Source organism: Terrapene carolina, unplaced genomic scaffold (assembly GCF_002925995.2).
Source record: "Terrapene carolina triunguis isolate 2854851 unplaced genomic scaffold, T_m_triunguis-2.0 Scaffold132, whole genome shotgun sequence".
Lineage (NCBI taxonomy): Eukaryota > Metazoa > Chordata > Testudines > Emydidae > Terrapene > Terrapene triunguis.
Genome location: NW_020664483.1, coordinates 5,437,241 through 5,453,940, shown reverse-complemented (window position 1 = coordinate 5,453,940; position 16,700 = coordinate 5,437,241). Strand labels below are relative to the sequence as shown.

Genomic DNA, 16,700 nt, shown 5'->3' with positions numbered 1-16,700 from the left:
AATAAGGAAGGGTTACGCATACCTTCTCTCTACTGTTTTAACTAGATAGGTTGTTTATTTTTTTTCAACCCCTTTCTTTTTTTTCAGGTTCCTTGGGTTACTTGGGCCCCTTCTTCCCAAATGCAATACCCCCTGAAGCTCCGTTGCCCCTTCTGCAGCACTTTGTTGCCCAGAAGCCAGCTTCAACTCATTTTCTTTTATAAAAGTTAACTACAGAATATGGAACCAGCCCCTGTTTGGCTTTTACAGTAGACAGTGAGATCAAAGGTCTGAAAGAGCCACAAACTGATACCTGGTATTTGATGGGGAGGGGAAGACAGTTTGAAACGATCACTTTTTCTCCTTCCCCACCCCAGCTACCTCACTTCAGCCCCAACCCCAAATGGTGTCTTAATATCTCTGTGCGTCCCTTCCCCCGTAACACAATGGGCATAGTGATTTTCTCGGCCCGATCCAGCATCCATCAAAGTCATTAACTCCTACTGACTTCAATGGGCATCGGATCAGATTCTCTGTGTAGTTCATGAGGAGGTGCCAGCTGTGCACCACTGGCCAATCAGAATGTTTATTTGACCTCTGCCCCATCCAGGCTGGGGTGCTTGTTGGGTGAGCTGTTATAACCACTAGCACTGGGGAAATGCAGCTTACGTTGCCAGCCAAGCTCTTGCAGGGGAGAAATGGCCTTTAGATCAGTGTTTAAGATGAGTTTAATTTAGGGACCTGAGTAAAGGCTCCCAGTTGAGTTTCTAAAGAATAATAAAGAGGCAAGGAGTGGAGTGGCAGGAGGAATAGGTAGGCAGAAGGAGAAAGAAGAATTTTATTTTGGGAGTCTAGAAAGATAATATGGATTTTTCACTCAAAGAGCAGTTAGGTAAATTGGCAAACCTTCTAAGTCTCACTTGTCTTAGGGCTGTATTTTTGTAAAAGTCATATGTATGTCTTATCGTTAGTTCTTAACAGAGAAGCTTTCACCATTTTCAAAAGCACTAAAATGATCTTAGGCCTGGTTTACACTTCATTTTGCTGGCATAACTATGTCAGTTAGGAGTTTGAATGAAAAAAATCACACCCCAACCAATATGCTAGCTAAGGCGCTAACATAGTTGCAGTTATTTTGGCAAAAAAGCCCCTTTGCTGGTATAATTTATTTCATTTGGGGAACTGGTATAAACTATACTGGCTAAAAAGCATTCTTTTGCCAGTAAAAGCTCCATTCACTCAGGGAGGGTTTGCCAATATAGCTGTACTGTATAACTGTACTGGCAAATCCTTTCTAGTGTAGACAAAGCCTTACACTGGTATACTGCATCTACCCTAGGGCTTTTACCAGCATATCTATGTCGGTAAAAGAATCAGACCCCCTAAATGACATGTAGCTATGACAGTAATACATTAAGTGTAGACCAAGCCTTAGCAGTAGGACTTTTCTTACACTACCTGTGGCAAAGAACTGTGACTTGGCATGATATATTATCTTAGACCCTGATCCTGCAAACATTTAAGCAGATGCTTAACATTATGCTTGTGAGTAATTATGGGATTCTGCAGGCACAGGGGTCCACCCATGTGTATGATCGCACAGGACTGGGACTCTAAGGGAATGATTTTCCTTTTGGTGGTGCTCCTGGATTGAGAGGAGCCTCTGCACTTGGGCCAGAAATATCAGCCATAGTCTTTTGATCCATTAGCAGTATAATACTACAGTATTTTTACAATTTTTTTATCATTTTTCAACTAAGCTTGTGCTCTGGTTATAGAAATCCTTCTTTCTTCCTTGCACAGAAACTCTAGGGAAATCAGAGTTTCCGTGAGATTGACGTTTCAGACACAACCTTACCAGCAGCACACTACAGTAAAAAGGGAAAGGCCGTTTCTCTAAGCCTTTTCTCAGAAACACCTTTCTGCCATCTCTCACTTCTCCTGTCTCAAAAACAAACCCCGTGTTGTTTTGGAAACCTGAAACAAAAATGACTCAGACTGAGTCTGACTCATACACAGTGGAGCTACTGCTTCTTCTGCAGCTGCCAAGTCACCTCTGGGAAGAAATACACAGGGTTTCCCTATAGCACACAGCGAATCTGGTGGATTGAACCAATAGGGGGTGGTTTGCTATAATCGCACCAAAGTAGGTAAAAATGAGGGTTCCTTCCCACATCTTTTCGCTGTTGATCCTCCTCCTCCTCCGCTTCCCCCACCTCTCTCCTCCCCTTCTCTCCTTGCCTCACACTCCCTGCTCGCCTCACCCCCTGCCTGCTTCCCCCCTACCTCCCCCTCCCACCCCTGCCTCCCCCCTCCCCTGCCTTCCCCTCCCACCCCTGCCTCCCCTCCCACCTCTGCCTTCCCCTTCCCTGCCTGCCTCCCCCTCCTCTGCCTCCCATCAGTCCCATCTCTGCTTCCACCCTGCCTCCCCCCACGTCATGCCTCCTCCCCCATCGTCTCTCTCTCCTCAGTCCCTGCCGGCCTCTGCCTCACCTGGGGGCACGTAGCCCCCTCCAACGGCCCTGCCATTGGCTGGCGGGCACGTGAGCCCACCTGGCAGCGCCCTGTCTGATTGGCAGCCCGCCGGCCCCTCCTCCCTACATAAGGGCCCCGCCCCAGGGCGGTGGAAATCAGAGCGCGGCGCAGAGCGGGTTGCGTTCGAGCGCTGCCAGCAGGGCTTCCCCCCCCATAGCAACCGTTTCCTCCAGGCACGGCGGCGTGACGTCGGCAGCGCTTCCGCCCGGCTCGCGCCTCTCTCTCGCTCCTTCCTGTTCCCGCGCCTCGCCCAGCAGCAGCACCACCGAGTGAGGCAGCCGCTCCCCGGACTCCGAGCCCCGCCAGCCCCGCCGAGACCATGGTGAGAATCCGGGCAGCGCCCGCCGGGGGACCCGGGCTGTGCACTGGCTACCCACCCTCCTCAGGAGCGACAGCACCGTCCGCCGTATCCCGGCCCCTTCCATCGCTTCTTCCCACCTTTCCCCCCCCCACCCGCCGATGGTACCGCCCGCCACGGAGCCTGGGGCGATGGAGCCTTCCGCTCCCTGGCTCGGCGACCCCCTCCTCAGCCGATGGTACCTCCCTCCCCCCTTTATACGCGCTGGCGCCGGCGCATCCATCGCGGCCGGCGGGGGGTGGGGGGCGCGCGCAGCGTCACCTCCCTGCCGCTCCGCGTGGCTCCTCAGGCTTCCATCCTCCCCTCGTCGTAGGGCGTGTCCCCTCCGAGGCGCTGCGGGTGGGCCCTGCCCTTCCCGCCCGGCCGTGAGGGGCGGGGAGCTGGCGGGCGCCCCCGGGGGTGAGGCGGAGCGGCGGCCCGGCCCAGCCCGCTCCCCCGGCGCAGCCCTGCGCCAACCCCCCCCACCCTCTCCCCGTTGGTTGTGGCTGGGTACTGGGGGGGGCAGAGAGGGCGGCGGCCTGGAAGAGGAGAGGCGGGGGGTGCTGGGGGAAGAGGGAGCCGGAGGTGTGAATGCCCCCCCCACACACACACACACACCCGCGCGCGCTTCTCCCGGGCCAGCGCGATGGCTCCCCTGTGCGGACGGGACCTGCCCCGGCAGCACGTGGGGACGCGGCTGGAGCCGTTCCCGGGGTGGGGGGAGGGGAGATGTTCACCCTTCGGTTGGTGGCGGCAGGCTCGCTGGTGCCCCGGGATCGCTGGGTCGGTGTCTGTGCCCCGGGCACCTCGCTGCGGGGACACTGACTCCAGGCTAACACCTGGTGGGTAAGGCGTTGGCACGGGTCGTTTGCGCATTGACAGCTGGGACGTCTCCAGTCCCTCTCAGACAATGGCTGACTTGGGAGGAATCCAGGGGCTTATTTGCTTTCAGCCGTCTACTCCTGTACATGTGAACACTTGACTTCGGGGGTTGGTTTTCCCGTGAGCGTAACGTTCATTGCCCCATGTTAAACTTATACAACTTAATTTTGAAATTCTTAAACTCTGTAGGCAAAAATCTAATCACCTGTTATGGGCGGGGGGGGGGGGGGGTTAATGAATACCCTACTTGTCAGGTTTAAAAAAAAAAAAACCCTTTGCTCCCCATGTAATTAGCTATGCAGCATTTAAGAAGGAATTAAACTTTAAAAAGTTTCTAGGCTGTGACTCTCCTAATGCTAGTAGACTCCAACTGAAAAGACTAGTTGGAGAGACATTACATGTTGGGATGATAACTTGTACTGAGGCCTTGATTTGCTGCTTCAGCTGAATATAGGTTCAGTTTACAGTTCACTATGAAACTTGATCTGGTTGAAATCTTTTTTTAAAGAAAACTAGCATCTAGCTACAAAAGGACTTCTTCAGAGGTCATCCGAAAGAATGCTTGACTGTGTTTAACCAGGCAGTCTCTAGTCTGTAACTTATTAAACCTATTTAAAGAGCATTCTTCCTCAAAGCTGTTTCTGTTCTCATTTGAGATTATAGTGAAGTTAGAAAGCTGTATGCATGTTGTGTTGTCATAGAAATGACTGTCTCAAAACCAGAACTATGACTCACCAGAGAATGTGATCTCACATCTCTATCTGACTACTAACACTTCTCTCTATTAATTATTACTGTGTGTTCCAGTATACTGGGTGGGGTGATCAAGCCTCTTTGATTCTAATTAATCAGTTTTGTTGTCTGAAATCAACTTTTAATAGCCAGTAGAAGAGTGAGAGGTAAATCAACTTTACTATAGTAAACTCTCAAGCATAACCTCTTTAATGCTGCCACTCCATTGAAACTTCAAGGCTGTTAACTGATGTACCTACTAGACAAAGATTGTATTGCCATACTTTGTTGGTCTGTGTAGTGCAGCTTTACGGTGAAGTGCTGAAAATAAAAATTGAAGTAAATATAGAAATGTGCTGAATAGACATTGACTTGCTGCTTCTCTCCCTGTCCTTAATCTGCTATAGGAGTAACTTTCATAAATCAGAAAGGGTTTTCTGTGAGTGGGACAGGGGAGAGTTGGCATTAGCTTTGGGCTTAGTTCAGTTTCTATTAGCTTTGCTGTTCACCTTTATGGCTTTGTCTGCAGTAGAGCTTGAGGTGCTACCGGGCCACAAACTAATGAGGTTTACAACTACGTTGTTAGCTACTCTGTTGATAAATGCTACCTTAGGCTGAGCCTAGGATAAACTACAAACACTTGTCCTGGAACAATATTTGAATTGTCTAGATTAGTATTTACAAATGTTAGCTAATTTGAGTCTGTTCCTAATTTACACTCATTGAAAACAGGGCTACAAAGCTTATAATAGTAGCTTTCCAAACACTTTCCATCTATATAGCTAATAAAATACTGACCTGCTTTGTGCACGGCCTGTTGGTGGAGTGTACTACTGTCCCTTCACTGCCTCGTGTAAAAACAGGTTACAGAGGAAATCTTTGTCTAGAACAGCACCTACAAGATAGGATCTTGCTAATGGGAGTACTGTAGGAAGGAACTAAAATTCTGACAGTTGCTTTCAGAAACTAATGAATTAATCTTTTCAGTCCATTTTAAGAATGTGTAGTTCTCACTTGAACTAAACTTGATATTAAACATTGAGGTTTCCTTAAAGGCTCTTGTTGGCTCTTGTTCTTTGTGGAAAATGCTGAAACTGGCTTGTTCAATCAAGTCTATACCTGTACTGCAGCATGGAAAATCCAGTTTAGAATTACTGTATTTGATGAAAAAAGAACAGGAGTACTTGTGGCACCTTAGAGACTAACAAATTTATGCATCCGAAGAAGTGGGTTGTAGCCCACGAAAGCTTATGCTCTAATAAATTTGTTAGTCTCTAAGGTGCCACAAGTACTCCTGTTCTTTTTGCGGATACAGACTAACACGGCTGCTACTCTGAAACCTGTATTTGATGAAGATCTTGAAACTTATTGTCGCTGTACAAGCTTAATGTTTGCTTCTAACATAGCAATGTATGATTGAGAGGAGTTATAAGGTCCCAAAATCTTTCATGAGAAATTAGTTTTTGTGATGGTGGCCTCCATGTTGGAGCAAGGTCCAATTTAAAGATGCCTCCAACAAAAGACAAACATTCTTTAAGACTGTAGTGCTCCTATTGTAGAGCACTGGGTTGTCCTCCTGTGTGGATTACTGCACTTTACAAGATCTGTTCTCAGCTCATAAACATATGCGTTTGACTAATGACCTCTAGAAACTTTCTCACTCTTGAAACAGCCTTCAGAATACCTTGGTGTATTTTTTGCAAAGGCGTTGGCTAATATTTCTTAAAGCCTATAATCCCTATAACTAGGCTTGGCAAGATTAGACTTTTATTAGTAAATGTTGATAAACATTAATTTTGCCATACCTAGAAATGGGCAAAAATACTTCCATTGATTGAAATCTACATATAAGCAAAGTGAGAAATGCTTCTCAAACTTGGTTTGATTTAGGAATATTTTTTTTATGTGATTTTGTGTTAACAGCAATAAAGCCTACTTTTTTAATCTCAACTCGGGTGACCAGATGTCCCGGTTTTATAGGGACAGTCCCGATTTTTGGGTCTTTTTCTTATATAGGCTCCTATTACCCTGCACCCCGTCCCGATTTTTCACACTTGCTGTCTGGACACCCTAATCTCAACATCTGCCATAATTAATTCTGAGCCCCATGATTTCCCACAACTATGTTTATAAAAAAAAATTAAATCAACAATGGCTTTTAAATAAACATAATTCTGCCAAGATTACCTTATAGACTTTGTGGGCTACCTTGTGATATACTGACAACATGTGTGATAGGAAGCTTTTGACCAGCTGTGTTTTGGGACTGGGCATGCACTCCAGAGTATCGCCATTCTTTGACAAGCTCCCACGGGAAGCTGGGGCTTACTTGAGAGGCAACTGGTAGCCAGAACTTTGCTCCAAGCAGCCCTGGATGTCTCTGATACAGCAGTCTTGTCTCTTTCTACAGCTATCGCCATGAAAAGGGCATCCTCATTACAATACTCAAGGATTCAGAGAAATTCAAATAACTGAAAAGGGGAGACCTTTAAAGGACCATATCTTTTATGCCCTTCAGATGCGTTGTTACATGCCCTAAAGGTTTCTAGGGTCACCATACCAGGGACAGTTCAGACAGAACTTCCTCATGAGCAATAGAGGCCTGCTGACTAACCTATGGTGAAGCCTAACTTCTGTAAAAGAGCCCTAAATCATTCTTCTCCCAGCACCCTGCATCCTCATGTACTCCAACAGCATTCTTCTCTACACCCCATTTTTGGGTGCCACAATTCTCATTTTTCTCTGGCAGGGGCTGGGATTACTTCACACCAGTGGGTACTGGAGATATGCCATACAATCTCTGACCACCTTCAGGGACTGACCTCATGATCCAACTGATGGAAGTGGATTCCTTCAGCTAGGAGTGATGGAGTAGCTCCAGGAATTCAGAGGGAAGGGTTTCTATTCCAGCTATTTCCTAATCTTCCTCTGCCTTTGTCTAGCTAGTAAGATCTCTTATTGGTAGACAAGGCTGGATGGAGACTTGACTCTGGTTTGGAAAGAGACTAGGTTAATACAGAGTGACTTATTCAATAGGCAAATCATGCCAGCCAGGCTAGGATATGATGTACAGAAAAACTTTGTACTTTTTGCTGCTTTATGATTTGTAAATAATGGTCTCTCTCTCACTTAACGGCAGTTACCTTAAATGTGATATGCAAGCAATCATATCTTAAGTACCCTTTTGCAGAAATTTAGACTTCCTGGACTGTGTAGGAATAGTTGTCTGAGGTACAGCTGCCTGTCTGAGGTCCTGCCTATACCACAACTTAGAGTTTATAACTAGTTACTTACCATATTGTGTACAGACTTTTGTCACTATTTAATCATGTTCTAACCTGTCAAGGGCCTGGCTTGATGCAAGGTAGTCTTCCCCAAATCAGCTCATCACAGCCTCCATCAGCTTGTTTGTCTCTACTCATTCCTTCTATATTTGGCTAGGCATGCTTGAGGAATGTAGCTTTCAGGCTCTGTGTACAACTGAACTTAAGTAAGAACTGAATCTTTTTTCCAATAAGCAAATATTTTCACTCAGTTAGGTATATAGGTAGTCCACATTGCTTAGAACACATGCATGCAGTTAATGTAGCTCCCAAACAAAGCAAAATCTTACATCAAGACCCAGGTCTCAAGAATAATGTAACCAGTTTAACTGGCTTACCATATGTGAACTTAACACTGATATTATGGCTTTTGGTTCTATACTGCTGGCCTTGGAGGAAGAGAACCTACATGTTATCCATACTGGTCTCTCTCCCCCCCCCCCCCCCCAAAATCATCTTTGTGCAAAACTCCCAAGTAGCTTAAAGGCTTCTTGGCTCCTCTGCAGTTGAGAAGGGGGGAAAGATTAATTTAAGCTTTTTAATTATTTTTGGCATAAAAAAATCAAATACTAAAGGAAAACCCTAAGGTTCATAGCCCAGGGTTTTGTTGGGAAGCACTAGCTTCAATGCAACTTTAGACACAATGGAATGCAGAATTATGAGCTATAAATCCAGTCTGCCAGATGTCTGGTATGTGTACCCTATCTTGAACTTGCTTCCCAAATTCTAATATCCTTGCAGAAATGCATAGGTTTTGGTGGCAACTTGCAGGGGCTCTCTAACTTCAAAACACTGTACTAAAGGAATAACTCTAGTTTAGATTTTGTGCAAGGTTTTAGGGCACTTGCTGAACATAATTAAAGAAAGCAAAATGTGGGAAGCTGACATGGCTGTCGTGTACAACCTTTATCTGCATCCATCAAGATGGGGTGTGGGGGACAGGAGGGAGACTTTTTTTTTTTTTTTTTAAAGGAAAGGTCTCTTGCCTTTAGTACATAGTGGTAGTTAAGCAAGGCATTCCTCTAGCACAAGACATCAGGGTGCAAGGTGTAGGAATAGTGCTACTCTCTCAGGAAAGAGATGAGAAATGGGCTGCATCACTGTCATGCATCTCTTGTATATTAGCAGACCTCATGTGCCTGCAGTAGTCTAGACAGGTGTACAGGCTGGTGTTGCAAGAATTCGCAAACGTTCATGCCACAGCTCCCTCTGGGCTCACCTCTGGAACTCAGTATTCAGGTTGGCTTTGCACAAATGAACTCTCAATTTTAACAGTCTACTTTGAAAACTCTGGGCAGCCAAGCCTGGATTAACTAGTGTGTATGTGGTGCACTTGTACAGGGCCCCCATCTCTGGCAGGGCTCAGGAGCACCAGGCCAAAAAAGGGATGGGCAGCTGGTGGCTTGAGAGTTGCATCCAGCTTGTCAGATCCCTTTATTTGGTCCGCTACCCTGTGTGCTGCAAGGGAGGTATTCTCTCCCCGCCCACCTCCAATTTCAGCATGTTGCTCCTGCATCCTCCACCTCCACTTGTGTGACTGGCTCCTGGCCCCTGGCCATAGAAGGCATGCTGCTGTGAGAGTGCTTCTATTGCTCTGGTAGCAGTCAATGCTGCCTAGCTGGCCAGCTGCCTCACTGCTGTGAGAGCTGTTTGCTCTGACGCTTTCTTGCATTTTTTCCCCTCATCTCCTGACACCCCACTCCCAACCTGCAGTTTGGGAACTATTGTGCTATTTAATAGCAGCACATGAGATGTGCTTCCCTTCATGCTTTCCATTATATAACATCCATGTTGCATGGAAATTAGTATTGTGAATCTATTCCTAATTAATGTAGAACTTTATCCTTTTTAAAGAACTCTGTACTCTTCCTGTGTCTCCTCCTCCTTCTTGCATTTTTACCACCTGGCCCCCTCTCTCCTAGGTTCTTCCATCCTTGTAATGAGAGATGGTTTGTCTTTCCTTTCCTCCTTCTAGTAGGGTTGCTAGCAAGGTGGGGAGGGGGTTTCAAATGCTTTAACAGGCTTGAGGGCTCTTGCAGTGGGCACCTGTAGAAGCAGATCAGGCTGGACTCATGCCTCTGTTCTTTGTTCTGGGAATCAGACAAAATTTGTCTTCGTCTATATGATAAATCAGAATATATTCCAGTGGTGGCTTGGCCTTGCCTCACACAAGTACCAGCAGCTTTGCATTTTAAATAAGCAGCCATAAGTCTAGAACTTGGCTAACAATTTTGATGCCCAAGATGGAGTAAAATGGAGTTTTTTCACTAGATCTGTGCTAGTCCTGCAGTGTTAACCGTAGCATTGCTCCATTTCGTTTGCCTAGTCAAGACCGCATAGATACTGATGTGTGCAATATGCACTCCTCTGACCTGAACACCAGTAGTGAGCAGCTATGGAAGATCAGTGTTCCAAATGCTGGGGAAATTTTTCTCCTCCAAAGAATCCATTGTTCAGGAGACTGGGGAAGTCACTTAACTAAAAGATGTGCAGAGGTCTGATTGGGGCCAAGGCAGTAGTAATCCCCATTGCAGTAATCTGCGTGTGCTTTCATAGAACTGTAGCTTCCTACTGCAATTAAAACTGGCTGTCTTCTTTAAAGAACACTTACCCAGCCCTGTTGGCTGGTGCATCCTCTGGGAGAGAGCCGTTCAACAGCAGTTGTCAAACAATCAACTTGAGTTCCCAAATTTAACCCTCTTAATCCTTTTTGAATCTTCAATAACTTGCCGGACGTGTTGGATTTCTTTGTAAGGAAACAAGTAGTTTCCTGCCTCTCTATGAATTACTGGCTCTACACAATAAACAAGAATCTTCTGCTCTTGGCTGTATTGTTGAGACTCACAGCTCTACTGTAGCTTTTCTCTGGTCTTCTAAGGTTAAGTGTTTTTATCCAAAGTGATAGCAGTAAGATCGCTAGCAGGTCTGGGTTTAGGAAAGCAGGTCAGTGTGGGAGCTGGAGCCAAGGTTGAGGGTTCATAAGAGAAGCCATATGGCTTTTGCCACTTCCATATGTAATGTAGGGAATGAAGAGTACTGTCCATTTCAAATTTCATAGGCCACAAGTTCTAAACATTGAAGCATCTTGCAACTTTAACTGGAAATGTAAGTCTACTATGTAAACATTACAGTAGGCAATCCTGAAACAGATTCTGTTTCCCACTTCTAGGTGGTTTATCTCTAAATGCTGCTCTCAGGATGGCACTTTAGATTTCACATGAAGAAATCCTAGCTACAGGGAATGAGCGAGATTTCAGGTGGTATCTACCAGCATGGCAGATGTCTGAACAAGGGAATTAACATGTATTCAGTGAGACTACAGTTTAGTAGCTTGAGTCGATTCATTTTCTTGCTTGGGGAGAGGGGGAACAACGAGGGGGTCAAGTTAAATCCTTAAAGGCTTTGTCTCACTGAAAAGCAAGGCTTTATTCCCTCTCCATTTCCCTATGATGTGTACTGTCTCTTACTGCTAGCCTTGCAGATTCAACCTGGCATCTGAAAGGCAAGTGTGGTTTTTTTATACTTCAGTGCATGAATAAAGATTCTGCGGGCTTTATCACCTCTGGGGTCTTCAAATCATGCTCTTGGTGACAACCATGCAACTCTGCTTCATCAGTAGGCTTGCACAGGTGCTTTCTAACAGATTAGAACTGTGCAAACAACTCTTAATGCAAAGCCACAGACAGCATGGCTTTATTTCTTCCTTTGCGAGAATACCTCATTAAACAAGACTTAAAATTCACACCTGAAGCAGATGTGAGTAAGAAGGTGCCATGTTAGTCACATTAGAGTAACTACCTTAAATGGGTACCAAACTGAAATCCATCTAAGCTGGTACCAGTGACTTTAAACACTGCGTCTGGAGTCTTAGTTCAATTGTAGCACTATGGAAGTCATTATCATGTCTCTTAACAATATTTTTCTCTCCTCTTGCTATGAAAGACCCCTACAAACAAGTAGCAATACTCTAGATAAACAGGGCTGTCAAATGCATACAAAAGAAACCTTTCTCTAACCTCAGTCCTAAATGTTAATCAACTGCTTTGTAACACTAGCTGCACTTGATTGTTTGGTAACTCTGATTTAGGTGCTTACCAAGGGCACTGTAATAATCAAAGGGCGCTCGCATGTGCTGAACTCAGATGTGTGAACATGTAGTCTCTCAAATCATTACAAGGATGAAGAGGTTTAACACTCAAATATGGCAGGCTCATTACACTGAAGCATGTATCATTTTGAACAGATTAGACTGAAGCATGTCTAGCAGTCATCTTCTACTGCTCTAGACTAAATGATATCTATGTGGAAATACCTCAGGATGATCCACACTGGCAACTTTTTTGAGAGAAGTATGCCCTGATGGACAAACTTAGAGCTGTCGGGGCCACACATGCATCTACTGCACAGAGTATATGTATAACAGTAGGGATAACCCCAAACATCCTTCAGTTCTGAAGGAGCAGCAGGCTTTTAGTCTATTTATTTTAGACAGTTCCTTTTATTCCCTCAATGTCTTTTTACCTTTAAATCTTGGTGTCTATATGTGGGAGGCCCCTGATGTGACTGAGTTTGTGGCATAGATGGGCCATGTAAGAGGATTCTATTATGTAGTCAAAATTCCCTGTTGGATTATTTTAATTAAGAGCCAGCAGCAAACCAAAGAACTAGGAAACTTATCAACCAGTTTCCAGAGCTCTTCTAACTAACCTTTTAATAAAAATGACACTTTCTTTGAGTAACTTCAACACAGACTTGTCACGCACTCTAGTCAGATCTTGAGCCTAAAACCCAGTGTTTTTCATAAACACGTTTTGCTCCAGTACACCACTTCTAAACCTGAACCCCACATATGTGTGACTATACATGTAGAATCTGTTAGCACCGCTTTACTTTCCTGTAGGCTAGAAATGGCTAGCCAAAATAGTGGCAAGTTAAGACTTGTCAAATAGCTAAAGAATGTTGTCTCAAAATGACTGCCTGGTAAACGCTACTTTTGGTGTTTCCAAAAGATCAGACATAAGCATTCACTTCAAGATTGTCAGTTAAACAGACCTCTGGAGCTACAAGTTCCTGTCCCTCAGTATAAAGCCTTCAGTGCAAGCAGGATCTTCCTTCCCCACCAGTCAGTTTTCAAAAACGTAGCTTATGTGCATTAGGAACTATGATTTTAAAATCATAACTGTAGCCAGAATGGGAGACTTAGTTTAGACCCTGTCTTTCCTATATAAACTTCTGGTGTTAACTATTTCAGGCTTTCTGTATCTGCCACTCAAGCCTTTGATACTCTAGGAAGTATTGCTTGTCTTCTAGCCTCATCAGCCTAATGCATTATGGTGAGGTTATGCAGGAGTTATATTAAGTGCCTAGTCCAGGACTGAAATTGACTTAAAGCATTTTCTGTCATAGGCATCAGGAGTACAAGTGGCTGATGAAGTATGCCGTATCTTTTATGACATGAAAGTTCGGAAGTGCTCCACGCCTGAGGAAATCAAGAAAAGGAAGAAGGCAGTTATCTTCTGTCTCAGTGAAGACAAAAAGTGCATTGTTGTGGAAGAAGGCAAAGAAATCCTGGTGGGAGATATTGGCGTAACGGTTTCTGATCCTTTCAAGCAGTTTGTGCAGATGCTCCCTGAAAAGGATTGCCGTTATGCCTTGTATGATGCAAGCTTTGAAACAAAGGAATCAAAAAAAGAAGAGTTGATGTTCGTCCTGTGGTAAGCTGGAAATGTGGCTTATGTGTGACTTGGCCTCTTGGCTTACCCAATGTACATACCTACCTGCCATGCCTGCCCTGTACACAGGGTCTACATTAATGTGTAAGACACTGAAATGTGGTGACACACTCATCTGGTCCAACATATTGCATGCAGTTTAGGTGGGTGTCAAATGTTCATAAACTTGTAGGGCCACTGCTTCAGTCACCTGAGTCTGTAGGTCTTAAGATTCTGATATCTGTTGGATATTGAACATCATTGTCTTAACTACTTTCCTCTTGGTATATCCAACTAGGGCACCAGACCAAGCGTCTCTCAAGAGTAAGATGATCTATGCAAGCTCTAAGGATGCAATCAAAAAGAAATTTCAAGGTATGTAATACAGGCAACACTTCCTGACTTGGCCCAATTAAATCTGTCTTGCACCATAGAACTGCTGACACACAGGACTTAACTGTTGCTAATTGACTAGTGTTTATTTAGAAATACCAGTCGAAGATGACTACTTAGCAAGTGAAACTTCTTGAAACATGATTAAAACACAGCATAGCAAAAAAGTGTTCGAATTGCATGTGCAGTAGAACTGCATTTTGAAGAGTGAGCCAAGACCAACATGCCATGTTAGAGCAGATCTTTCAAAATGTGGGGAGCGGGGTGGGAAATAAATACAGACACTGTTCTGCTTAGTGTTCAATGGCATAACTTGGGAATGGGGAGGGGGGGTAAAAATTTTACTACTAAATTGGATCTTGGCAGCTGTCCATGTGGCTCAGGGTATTTCAATCCTGCATTCAGTGAGATACTGAACATTCTATAGCAAACCTTATGACATTGCTCTTTAAAGGTGTAAGGTAGCCGAGTAAGCAACCAAGATGCTATCCTGGGTTACTAAGGCATAGTCAGCGACCGTAATCACTAGTGGAACAGGACTGCATACCCTGATGGTGGTGGTTGTATTATGACCCCTGAATCTTCACCTTCACGCTTCCTAAATTTTTCCACTGATTAACATGTAAACTCACTAAAATAGTTTGGAGTGAACATATATTGGCTCCTAAGCCTAAACTTGCTCCAGGCTTACACTAGTCTGCAGGGGCAGAACGGGACAAGAATGCATCAGTGCTGAACAACCAGTTGGGATTCACAGTAGCCTTCACAGTCCAAAAAACGAATTGGCATTGGTCAGGGAGTGGTCCTGAATGTAGTACATGCAGGAGTTAAAGCCGCCCTCCATAGGAAGAAGCACATATATTGCCATTTCCAGTGCATTTGTCGTCATCTCCCCAAACTAGCAAGGCCTTGCTAGTACAGAGAGGTGACTTAATCTTCTCTTCACTGAATTTGTCTATGTATCTATTTTGAATTGGCTTTTTTTAGCCATTTATTAAAAGCTTGCTTTTGAGATCCCCCAGTCCCTAATCCCTCTCTGTGAGCGTGGCTTCCCTGTTACCTAGTCCATGGCTCTTCAACTGCACACATCCAGGGTCCCGTGCCACTTCAGTGGGTTTTTTTATAATGCTGAAACTCCCAGCTTCACTCCAGCAAAATCTGCAACTGGGAAGACCAAAACATACACATCCAGTTCAAGTATCCAATGCCCTAACATGTCCAAATGCCTTGAGTACTTAGTAATGTGCAAGCACTGATACTGAAATTCAGTGGCACTTGAGCACCTAAATCCCTTGGGCTCTTAACAGTCTAGACAGGACTGTGGTGTACTTGAATTCCTGTGAATTGTTGGACTACCTGCTCAGACACTCTTAGCTACATATACAAGTTTCTAATGAGAATTACTAGCATATGGGAGAACTTGTGAATCACTGAATTTTTTTGCCTTTCTTCTAGGCATAAAGCACGAATGTCAAGCAAATGGGCCAGAGGACCTTAACCGAGCTTACATTGCCGATAAGCTAGGAGGCTCCCTAATCGTAGCTTTTGAAGGATGTCCTGTGTAGATGCCATACAGTGCCACAACTCTACAAGCATTCCATGTTTTAATATATCAATTATGTAAAGCAAACATTCTAAACCAGGGTTTCACTAATGGTAGGGAAGCTGTCTGTCTTGTAGAATAAAGTAGACTTTGGAGACGTAGTTATGTACAAATGATCCTAAATAAATCAAGTTTAAGGATTTCTCTTGCCTGAGCAGTCTTATCACAAACAAGTTTAATATTGAACTCTGGCTTCAGTACTGCATAGTGAGGGGGGGGAGGGGGAGATGATCTAAATTGTAGCAAACATCACAATCTTAAATTTTCTCTGTAGCCATCAGCCAAGTCACAGCTTTTTTTTCTTACTGGCTAGTGTCTTAGGACAAGATTAATACAACTTTATTAAATGTCATATGCTAAAAGGAATGCTGTCTGTCATCTTAACCCTTCAGTGTACTGCTCAAAACTCCTCTTATGTTTAAACACATCAAGCTCTGGTGTACCCTAGCAAATAGCTAAAATCAAAGTACAAAAAGGCACTTTCCTGGGGAAATCCTAAACCACTTCTTGTAAACTCATGGTCTTTTATTAATGTATCTGAAAGCTCCCTTGTGCATTCTGATAACTGATTTAGAACAGTTCTGTGTTCACATAGTGCAAGCTCTATAGTACTAAATCTCTCTCTGCTAAATCAAACTTGTACACCAATACTGACAAGTCAACTTAAATGTCAATCAGAAGCTCTTATTTCATAGGGTTCTGGAGGGACCATTTTAACTTACCTAAGCAATGTTCTGAACCTCTGATCTGATTCAGGCCAGTGGAATAGGGATGTGTAAACTACTCCATGTTTCTCATCTTGGAATTAAGCCATTTTCATTACACTGGTTTGAGCTAAACTGCTGTAGGGACTTGTAGAGACTTCTCAACCCTGTTTCCATAGAAATCTGTAGTCAGACTTCAAAGCATATTACTTGCAGCTGCCTTTCAATAGATGCAGAGACCATTCCACCCAAATATACCATCAAGCTTCCAAGTTTGACCTTTAACCAATCAGCTGTGTAAAGGAAGGACTTTTAACCAGTCTCTCAGCCACTGTCACTTGTGCAATTGTATAGGGCATATCTATAGCACTTCTCATGCACTAACCTGTGTTCTGGGCTGGCAGCCCTAACAATCTCTCACAGGGAATCTGTCTCCACTGGGTTAATAGCAACGCCTGGCATTAGATGTACCTTGTGAGGTGTACAGCAGGGACTGTATTC

The 16,700-nt window shown here is 44.4% G+C and overlaps 1 protein-coding gene across 1 annotated transcript; it reads left to right on the top strand.

Annotated features, from left to right (window-relative positions):
- Positions 1-2,644: 2,644 nt before the first annotated feature.
- On the top strand, positions 2,645-15,635 carry DSTN (destrin, actin depolymerizing factor). Its single transcript, XM_024206393.3, has 4 exons — positions 2,645-2,836; positions 13,195-13,502; positions 13,798-13,874; positions 15,348-15,635. The coding sequence occupies exons 1-4, from the start codon at positions 2,834-2,836 to the stop codon at positions 15,455-15,457; spliced, it is 498 nt and encodes a 165-aa protein (XP_024062161.1). The 5' UTR covers positions 2,645-2,833; the 3' UTR covers positions 15,458-15,635.
- The last annotated feature ends 1,065 nt before the right edge of the window (positions 15,636-16,700 follow it).

Bases quoted from the DNA above. Each gene is read 5' to 3' on its own strand.
- DSTN (XM_024206393.3), top strand. The intron at 13,503-13,797 runs GTAAGCTGGAAA...ATATCCAACTAG, and splicing joins GAGTTGATGTTCGTCCTGTG to GGCACCAGACCAAGCGTCTC. The intron at 13,875-15,347 runs GTATGTAATACA...CCTTTCTTCTAG, and splicing joins AATCAAAAAGAAATTTCAAG to GCATAAAGCACGAATGTCAA.